This window comes from Carlito syrichta, unplaced genomic scaffold (assembly GCF_000164805.1).
Source record: "Carlito syrichta isolate Samal-C Ts95f unplaced genomic scaffold, Tarsius_syrichta-2.0.1 Scaffold316511, whole genome shotgun sequence".
Lineage (NCBI taxonomy): Eukaryota > Metazoa > Chordata > Mammalia > Primates > Tarsiidae > Carlito > Carlito syrichta.
This window is the reverse complement of record NW_007260607.1, coordinates 113,409-124,235: the sequence shown is the minus strand read 5'-3', so window position 1 is coordinate 124,235 and position 10,827 is coordinate 113,409. Positions and strand designations below refer to the sequence as shown.

At 40.7% G+C, this 10,827-nt stretch overlaps 1 protein-coding gene across 2 annotated transcripts in view; it reads left to right on the top strand.

Annotated features, from left to right (window-relative positions):
* Positions 1–10,827, top strand: part of SERINC5 (serine incorporator 5) — a 58,260-nt gene that overhangs the window by 21,916 nt on the left and 25,517 nt on the right. For both annotated transcript variants that reach the window (XM_021707335.1, XM_008074626.2), the window contains exons 2-4: positions 766–944; positions 1,392–1,474; positions 4,001–4,094. In XM_021707335.1, the coding sequence (XP_021563010.1) occupies positions 766–944; positions 1,392–1,474; positions 4,001–4,094 (356 nt within the window). The remainder of the gene's footprint in view (positions 1–765; positions 945–1,391; positions 1,475–4,000; positions 4,095–10,827) is intronic.

Below are 10,827 nucleotides of genomic sequence, written 5' to 3'. Positions count from 1 at the left end.
CACACCTATAATTCCAGCACTTTGGGAGGCTGAGGTGAGAGGACTGCCTGAGCCCACAGGTTCGAGACCAGCCTGGGCAATTTGGCAATTCTTCATCACTACAATAAATTAAGAAAAATTAGCTGGGCGTGGTGGCATGAGGCTATGGTGGCTGTGAGCAAGCCACTGCACTTCAGTCTGGGTGACAGAGTGAGACTCCAACTCAAAAAAAAAAAAAGAAGCTGTTTGAATATCTATTATATATATATATCTTATATATATATACCATAGTATGATGTAAGTGTGTGTATGTGTGTTGTGTATGTATATATAAGTGTGTTGTGTATATGCATACACACACATTTATATGTGTGAATTGATAAAAATAACCTACCTGCCAAATTGTTTACTCTTTTGAAGAGGGCAGTAACATTTTGGGGTGATAGTAAAGGAAGCATTTCACTTTTTATTTTGTGCATTTATATTTCAAGAAAAGTATACTCATACATTAAGAATGCAATTTTGAAAATTCTGATGCTGGATTTTAGAAATCACCTTAGCCAAGTAAAGGCTGGGTATTATTTATGAGAACTGTATCTTTAAAAAAAGATTAAGAGAAAGTTAAGAAAAAGTCTTGGAGGGATAGATTTTCTTCCTTAGCTTGTTTCTTTATGCACATGAGCCATTTCCACTGTGGATTTTGAGTTGTAGGCTGCATCAGCACTCCATGACAGCCCATCTTTTTACCTAGTTTTAACAGATGACTTTTCTAAACGTTCTCCTCAGATCCCTTTTTTTGAAGATATGTGTAAAGGCATTAAAGCTGGCGATACCTGTGAGAAGCTGGTGGGATATTCTGCAGTATATAGAGTCTGTTTTGGAATGGCTTGTTTCTTCTTTATCTTCTGCCTACTGACCTTGAATATCAACAACAGCAAAAGTTGTAGAGCTCATATTCACAATGGGTAAGTCATTCTTCTTTTTTATATGCAGGACAGTATTCCAAGATCCCTTCTACTGTCAGTCCCTCTAACTGTTCTTCCTTTGGTTGAAATGGTTGATTTGGGGGAAGGTGGAACTTGTCACCACACAGTTGCCTAAGAGCTGGAATCCTATTTGTAACACCTGGTACTTAATGAGAAATTAGTGGAGACATGTTTATTTCTAGTACCAAGACCTCCACCCAGGGTCATTTCCACCCTGTAATAAAATGGTGTTTTGCACAGTCAGAGGTTGCATAGAGTCTCTCTAATTATGGGTTAAGTCATTCTTCAATCACTTAATTACTTCCCCTTGATTTGGAGAGAACATTGCCAATGGCAGAATCATGGATTAACAGTGTTTATTTTCTAAGAGGTCTTTTGTCTTTTCTTGAATATCATTTAAATACATTTCCTTTTTTTTTCTTCCAGTTTTTGGTTCTTTAAACTTCTACTGTTGGGGGCCTTGTGCTCAGGAGCTTTCTTCATTCCAGATCAAGAGACCTTTCTGAACGGTACTAAGGGCGCGTTTGGGGTATCTGTTTACTTTCTATTTACTTTAAAAGTAAAAGCATTGCCGTAAAATTATTCAACAGCATAGTCCAAGGTACCTTTGAATTACTGATTTTCTTGTGGCTTAAAAAAAAACTTGCTGTTTTACCTGCCCACCCTCCATACCCTATCCTCATTCCCTCTTCCCACCCTCACTCCGTACTCCCAGGAAGTACCTGACTACTCTGCTGACTGAATAAGTGAAATGTTAAGTAAAGCACTTTAAATGTGCTTGAAAACCAGTTTGGGCTTGCTGGTTCTGAGTACTACACAGAAAACCCATTACCAGCTAAAAATCTGCTTCTGCAGCTATAGTGGCATAAGAAAAGCACTCTTCCCTCTCCTTTTAAACTTATACCTTATATGAAGCTGTGTAACATTGAAATATATTCCTTATTGATAAAACTTACCAAAATTTGTTAATATGAAGACTTTTATCCATCATAGCTGAAACAGGGGCCCCTTGTTCATGGGAGCTGAGGGGAAAAGCCTAAATTTCAGTGGCTCAAAACACTCTGTTTAACTCAAATAGATTCACATTTCTCAATAAGGTATTAGAAACATTAAGATTGTATCAGTTCATAAGAAACAGCCATAGTCATTCAATGGTTATATATCAGTGTCTAGCTAGTTTTTGTAGGGTCATACTGTTTTTCATATACTCCTTTAAGGATGCTGTATACAAGCATTGCTTTTACCTTAAATATTGCAACTAGTTTGCCTCCCACAGAGATATTTTTATGTATTAGAATAGTATATTTAGATTTAGAATGAGAAGAGATCCAGAAGTCCTCTGGTCCAGCTCAGTCATTTTTATAGACAAGCTATGACCTATGTGACATGGTTCTTCCCAGGTTATAGCTTCTTGAGTCATAACCACAAATAGACCTGAAGGTCCCTTTTCTGAACCTTGTTCCTGCACTTGATACTGGTGACTTTTCACCCATGTTGATGAAAAGATGTCAAACTCTGTATAAAATATGTAAGATGGTTTATTCTTGAACCAAACTTGAGGACTTAAGTCTGGAACAATCATCCTCAGGAGATCCTGGTAAAGTGTGTACACTGTGTCCAAACGGTGGTTTGGTTATATACACTTTAGGAAGGCGGAAGTTACAAGAAGCCATAAATCAATACATGTGATATTTTCATTGGTTTGGCCCTGGAAGGAGGGACATTTCCAAAAAGGGGGCTTGCATTTCCTAGGTGGATTCAAAGATATCTTGACCAGTAATTTTGAAAGACTTTAGACCTGTTGATATGTAGATGAAGTCCTATATGTGACAAACTTCAGAGAGAATAGACAATTGTCTTACAAGTCTCCCTGGGAATCCAGTAATCCACAAGAGATGGCTTTCAGGGCATGAAATATATTGATTCTCTTCTTTTGTTTGTTGTGTGATGTTATGCCAAAGTCAGGTTGGAAAACAGTAGGGTAATAAAACCCTATCTGGTGAGTCCTTATTAGGTAGTGACTCCCCAAACCTCTTTTTTTTTGAGTTGGAGTCTCACTCTGTCCCCCAGACTGGAGTGCAGTGGCCACTCCCGGCTACCGCAGCCTCGACCTGCTGGGCTCCGACGATCCTCCCGCCTCAGCCTTCCGAGGAGCCGGAACTACAGGCGCGCGCTACCATGCCCGGCTAATTTTTTTTTTTTTTTTTTGATTTATTGTAGAGATGAGGTCTCGCCAAGTTGCCCAAGTGGGTCTGAAACCCGCGGGCTCAGGCAATCCACTCACCTCAGCCCCCCAAATTGTCAGATTACAGACTGAGCCACCGAGCCCAGCTTCTTTTTTGTTGCCCAGACTGGAGTGCAGTGGCCGCTCCCAGCCACCGCAGCCTCGACCTGCTGGGCTCCGGCGATCCTTCCGCCTCAGCCTTCGGAGTAGCTGGAATTACAGACATGCACTACCACGCCCGGCTGATTTTTGATTTATTGTAGATAGAGATGAGGTCTCGCCAAGTTGCCGAAGTGAGTCTTGAACCTGCAGGCTCAGGCAATCCACTCACCTCAGCCTCCCAAGGTGCGGGATTACAGGCTGAGCCACTGAGCCCAGCTTAGTTAGGAATTTGGGTAAGAAAAAAAGTTCAGGTTTAATCTTTACACAATAAACTTGAACCTTTGATTTTTTGTTAGCAATATGTGTTTTTTGCTTTTAAATTGTGGGTCACTGTGGATTTTATATATTAGGACATCTGTTAGGATATCTGGCATTGTGGCATAGAGGTTAAACTTGGGTGCGCCAAGTCAGACTGCCTGTGTTTACATCCCTACTATGCCTTTTACTGATTGAGTTTGTTGGCTTATTAAATTCTCAGTTTTTCTTGTTTGTAAAGTGAGTATAGTAGTATTACCCACCTTTTATGGTCATATAGAAATGAAATGTGTTAGATACAATGAGCGTCCTATAAAAAATAGCTGTGGTCATTATCTTTTGAGCTAAATACAGGGAAAGCTTACCTCATTGTCTTTTCCATGGTCTTTTGCAGCTTGGCGCTACATAGGGGCTGTCGGAGGCTTCTTCTTCATAGGCATCCAGCTTTTCCTGCTTGTGGAGTTTGCGCATAAGTGGAACAAGAACTGGTGTGTGCCTTTGTGGAAGCTTCCAAGTAAACTCTTGTTGATCAAGGCTCTACTCTGAATTGCATTGCCAGGGATTCATAGCCTGTTGACACCAAATACAATTTTTGCTGGAGCTTTCCTTTTACACCTGCTTTCTGGGCCTTTTTATTTACTCGTCTCCAAGACTATTTTTCTATTCTTCCTACAATTCCTTCTATTCACCTATTTCTTTTTTCTCATTTTTTGTCTTTTTAAAGTCTACCAGTGATACAAGTTAGCCACACTCAACATCCTTGCTGGTACTTATCAGTCCTGGCTCTGTGGATTTAGCGGTGGCTAAAAACTTGGGTAAGCTATGAGATTAAAAACAAAAACAACAACAAAAAAGACCTCATACTTTGGAGCTGGATGTTCATCTTCTGCAAAGAGTATGAAATAGTTCTCTCTTTTTAAACATTTGTGTTTCTTTTCAACTTTCTGAGCAAGGAGGGAGTATCCCTTAGTTAGAAAGATATGTTGTGATACTTTAGAAAGCCACCTTGCCTTTTAAAAAGATAGACTCTTTTTCTGAGTGCCTTGAAAGTATAATTCATATTCCAGTGTAAGTAGGAAATACACAATTATTAATAGCTAGTTTTATTTCTTGCTAATCCACATTGAGGAAATGACAACTATACAAGGGTCCAGTCCTTGTGTCCTAAGACCAAACTGACTCTGTAAACATTCTGGACAAAACACTTAACTGCTCTCTGCCTTACTTTCTTTACTTACAAAATGTATTAGGTTAAAATATATATCCCAGCAGGGCCTCAAAAATGTTAGATCATACCCACCAGGGTGGGGTTGTGTGATACGGTACCATGTGAAAGATACAAAGAATTGCACAAAAGTTAGATTGGGAAATACAGTTTATTTAGAAAGTATATTAGAGAAAGAGAGGAGATTCACCTCTCTGAGATAGGAGAGGAGCCAAAGTTTAGGAAACATGGAGGCAGCCATAGCTCAAAGAACACATGTCTGCACCAGAGTTTAGCAGAGCAATGGCAGCTGGCTGCTCAAGGTTGAATGCTTTTAAACATTCCCCTTGATGGTGACAGGTCATTAAGGTGGTTAGGTGGTGATCTCCATGTCATCACCAGGGGACAGGTAAGCACAGGCACTGACATGAGGTAATGGGCAGCAGGCAGATGGGTGGCTTACTCACATGATTGCTGCCATGGCGGTGGGGTCTGTTTTGTGTCAAGAAGGTCACAAAAGGGCTGATTAGGTTAACTTGGGTCTTACGGTTGGAGGCAAATACTTGAACTAGAAAAGCTAATTAGTACTAAACAAGCTGGGGAGGGGGACTGTAAAACAAATATCAATCACTACCCTTGAGAAACCAGTTCTGTCCTCGGCTAGTAATTAGAAGGTAAGTTAAGTGAACTGCTAGAAAAACATGACAGAGCTAAGCAATGTTAAAATGGAGGCTCTTTGGCTATACTGACTCCATGTTAGGTCCTTTCAAAATATGAATAAAGTCGGTTGTGGTGGCCCACATGAGTAATCCCAGCACTTTGGGAGGCAGAGGCAAGAAGATTGCCTGAAACCCAGAGGTTCAAGACCAGTCTGGGCAACTTGGTGAAATCTCAACTCTACAATAAAATAAAAAAATTAGCCAACCGTAGTTAGTGTGCACCTGTAGTTCTAGTTACTTGGGAGATTGAGGCAGAAGGACAGCTTGAGACTAGCAAGTCGCGGCTGTGCTAGCCATGACCATGCCACTGCACTCCAGCCTGGGCAACAGAGTGAGACTCCAACTCAAAAAAAAAAAAAGAATAAAAGTAACTGTGTATTGTATCCAATAAGGCTTTTGTTATTGTGTATATTTTATAGGCATCATTTTATTTTATACTGAATTTTGGGGAAAGAAAATCAAAAGTTCCATGTAAATTTTATTTTTATCCTGGACAAACAAAATACATTGTTCCAATTTTATTCTGGAAATGTTCTGCCAGGTATTTGTTTTTTCTTTTCTTTCTTTCTTTCTTTCTTTCTTTCTTTCTTTCTTTCTTTCTTTCTTTCTTTCTTTCTTTCTTTCTTTCTTTCTTTTTTTTTTTTGTGACAGAGTCTCACTACATCCTTCAGGCTGAAATGCAGTGGCTCAATCCTGTCTCACTGCAGCCTTGACCTCCTGGGCTCAAACAGTCCTCCTGCCTTGCCTCCCAAATAGCTGGGACTACAGGCATGCATCATCATGCCCAGGTTGATTTTTATTTTTTATATTTTGTAGAGCTAAAGTCTCACTATGTTGCCTAGACTGGTCTCAAACTCTTGGGCTCGAGCAATTCTCCCACCTTGTCCTCCTAAAGTGCTGGGATTACAGGTGTGAGCCACTGCACAGGACCTTCTTTGGTTTTAAGATCAAATCACCAGATACAATTGTAGTTACTGAGAAGCATAAGTGAAAACAGTGATACTCATTTTATTATTTGATATATATTAGATTAAGCACAGCCAAATATAACTAATTTTTAAAAGGTTTACGGAATATTGAATAGTCATACCAGTAGTCCTACAGATATTAGCTGGCATTTTTTTTTTTTTTTTTTTTTGAGTTGGAATCTCACTCTGTCGCCCAGATTGGAGTGCAGTGGCCGCTCCCGGCCACCACAGCCTCGACCTGCTGGGCTCCGGCGATCCTTCCACCTCAGCCTGCCAAGTAGCCAGAATTACAGGCATGCGCTACCACACCCGGCTGATGTTTTGATTGTAGAGATGAGGTCTCACTGCCCAGGCGGGTCTCCAGTCAGCGGGCTCAGGCAATCCACTCACTTTAGCCTCCCAAAGGCGTGGGATTACAGGCTGAGCCACCAAGCCCGGCCAGCATTTTTTTTTAAGTCTTAATCTCTACAATTGTACAGATTTCCAAGTTTGAGTTGTGCCCTTGTATAAGTTATATACAGTGTCTGCTTTTTGAGTCACTCTTGAGTCCTAGTAATTTATGTTGTGGTCTCCACTAGATCTTGTTTTGAGATTGCAGTTTTCTTAAAGAAAACTAAATGGGTAACTATATGAGGGGGACCACCCCCAAAGACAGAATTATCTTTTGTAGGGCGGGTGCCTTGTCATACAGGCTTCTCCCACCAGGTAAGTGTTCTAGAAATCCATCACCATCAGTGTACCAGCTAATGTTGTTGTGAGAGACTGCGTTTGACTTCAGTGAAATTTTTTTGGAGATTCTTTCAGTGAGTTTGTCCATTCATGATGGGTGATTTATGAGCGCATCTGCCCACATTATGCTATGAGTGTTCAGCAGTTTTTGATCAAAAATGGTCTGACTCCTGTGCCCAACCCTCCCTATTCATCTGATTTTGCTCTGAGTGACTATTTTGTTTCCCTGGATGAAAATATTCCTCAAAGGGAAATGTTTTACTGATAAGAAAGAGGTGAAACAAAAAACGGCAGAAGCACCAAAAGGTGTCAGAATTGACAACTTCAAAAGCTATTTGAGCAGTAGAAAAATGTCCCAATAGGTGTACTGCATTAAATGGAGAGTACTCTAAAGGTGACGGAAGTTTAAACATGTAAGAATAAATACACAATTTCATAAATAAAGTCTGGAATTTTGGGGGTATCCCTTGTAGCTGTATGTGACCCTGTTTTCTCAATTCTTTTATTTTTCATTTCAACAGCTTCAGGATATACCCATCACTCCCACCTGTGCACATTGTACCCACTAGGAGATATTTTTTGTCTGTCCCTTCCCCATTCCCCCTTCTGAGTCTCCAGTGTCGATTATACCATTCCCTGTGTCTTTGCTTATCCTTTGTTTGGCTCCCACTTGTAAGGGAGAACATATGCTGTTGGATTTTCTGTTCCTGAGTTCATTCACTTAGGATCTTGTTCTCCAGTTTTATCGAAGTTGCTGCAAAAGACATTATTTCATTATTTTTGATAGCTGAATAATATTCCATAGTGTATATATACCACATTTTCATTATCCACTGATTAGTTGATGGGCATTTAAGTTAATTCCACATCTTTGCTATTGTGAATTGTGTTGCAGTGAACCTGTAGGTACAGGTGTCTTTTTCATGTAATGAATTCTCCTTCTTTGGATAGATACCTAGTAGTGGGGTTGCCAGATCAAATGGTAGATCTACTTTTAGTTCTTTGAAAAATCTTCATACTGTTTTCCCATCAACAGAGTATAAATGTTCCCTTTTCTCTGCATTTCTTTTTTTCCTAGATTTTCTTTTAGGATTTATTTTATTTTTTTTTTAGTTGGAGTCTCACTCTGTTCCCTAGGCTAGAGTGCAGTGGCATGCTCATGGCCCCCACAGCCTTAACCTGCTGGGCTCAGGCAATCCTTCTGCCTCAACCTTCCATGTAGCTAGAACTACAGGCACGTACTATCACGCCTGGCTAATTTTTTGATTTATTGTAGAGAGGCGGTCACACCAAATTGCTCAGGCTGGTCTCGAACCCCTGGTCTCAGGCAATCCTCTCACCTCAACCTCCCAAAACTCTGGGATTACAAGTTTGAGCCACCGTGCCTGACCCTTTGAGTTTTTCTTGTAGAGCTGGTCTAGGTGACAAATTTCTTCAGTGTTTGCTTGTCAGAGAAAGATTTCATTTGTCCTTTATTTATAAAACTTAGTTTTGCAGGATATAAAATCTTTGGTTGACTATTATTCTGTTTGAGGAGATTGAAGATAGGGCCCACTCTCTTCTGGCTTGTATGGTTTCTTCTGAGAAGTCTGCTGTTAGTCTGATGGGTTTACCTTTGTAAGTTATTTGATGCTTTGTCTCACTGCTCTTAAAACTTTTTCCTTCATATTAACTTTGCATAACTAGATTATATGCCTGGGGATGACCTTTTTGCAATGACTCTTCTGGGAGTTCTTTGGGCTTATTATATTTGGACATTTAGATCTCTGGCAAGGCCTGGGAAGTTTTTTTCCACTAGTCTCTCAAATAGGTTTTCCATACCTGTTGCTTTCTTTTCCTCAGGAGCACCTACAATTCTTAGGTTTGGACAGTTTACATAATCCCACGTTTCTTGGAGACTTTGCTCCATTCTCTTGATTTTCTTTGTTTATGGTGTCTGATTGGTTTAATTCAAAAGCCTTGCCCTCAAGTTCTGAGATCCTTTCTTCTGTTTGTTCTAGTTTGCTGTTAAATTTTTCACTACTTTTTGTACTTCCCTAAATGATTCTTTCATGTCCAGAATTTCAACTTTTTTTACATTTTTATTTTTAATTTTTTTAGTTGTCTATCTCTTTGGAGAATTTTTCATTCGTGTCCTGAATTTTTTTTTTTTTTTTTTTGAGTTGGAGTCTCACTCTGTCTCCCAGACTGGAGTGCAGTGGCCGCTCCTGGCCACTGCAGCCTTGACCTGCTGGGCTCTGGCGATCCAGTAGCTGGAACTACAGGCGTGTGCTACTATGCCCAGCTAATTTTTTCATTTATTGTAGAGATGAGGTCTCACCAAGTTGCCCAGGCAGGTCTTGAACCCACGGACTCAGGCAATCCACTCATCTCAGCCTCCCAAAGCGTGGGATTACAGGCTGAGCCACTAAGCCTGGCTGATGTCCTGAATTTTTTTAAAAATTTATTTATGGTGGTTTTATATTTTCTCCTGAAGTTCTTTGATCAGTTTTATAATCAACCTTTTGAATTCCATGCCTGGAATTTCAAAAATTCCATGTCTGGAATTTTATTTTGATTAGGGTTTGTTGCTGAAGAGTTGGTGTTGTCTTGAGTTGGTTGGGAGTATTGGAAAACTCTGTTTTTTTCATGTCGTCAGAATTTTTTTTGGTTCCTTCTCATTTTGATAGACTGTATCTTCTTATTTGAGGTTAGCGGGGTGATATAGGCACTGTAAGCTTCCCTTGGTTCCATATAGCCTTGGTATGGTAAGTTTCTCAATTGCCAGATGTGACAGCCCTGTGCTGTGTACTTCCACTGGCTCATGGTGTCCTGGGTGGCTGGCGTGGCTTAGAAAGTGGTGTTAGTTGGGGTTTGGGATCAGGCCTTTTCCAAAACTGAAATATTATACCTGATGTGGTAGGCTGTACTGTTGACCTCTGGCCAGGAGGTGGCACTTGTGGGAAAAAGCCAGTTGCGATGGTGGCTGTATTAGTCCTCCTTGGGAAGTGTTGCTCCACAGAAGTGCCTACCCAGCCTAGGCTGGGTTGCTCCACAGAAGTGCCTACCCAGCCTAGGCTGGGGAAGGTGACTCTGGAGATTTCCCAGTTTCTCTATTTTGAGCCTTTGAGGGGAGTGTAGGGAAAAGGAGCTGAAGTTCCTGACGAGTGTACACTCTTGCATACCCTGGTAGGAATTAGGAGGAAGTCCCAAGCTACTGGAGTAATGCTTCCCCTGGAGGCTGCTGGTGGACTGTGGTGCTGCAGGTGAAAGTCTGGCCAGTTCCAGCTTAGGTCAATGAATTTTTCTCTTCTTTATGGTTATTATTATTATTGCTACTTATTATTAATAAGTCGTTGGCAGTGCTGCTGGTTCCATTCCTATCTTGGTTTACTCCATGGAAGAAACTTATTCTAGCTGCCTCATGGCCATCTTAATCCTTAAACCTTTTTATTGAGACAGGTTCTCACTCTGTCACTCCGGCTGGAGTGCAGAGGTACATCATGGCTCACTGTAGCCTCAACTTCCTGGGCTCAAGTGATCATCCCATCTTAGCCTCCTGTGTAACTGGAACTACAGGCATGTACCACCACACCAGGCTAATTTTTTTATTTTTTGTGGT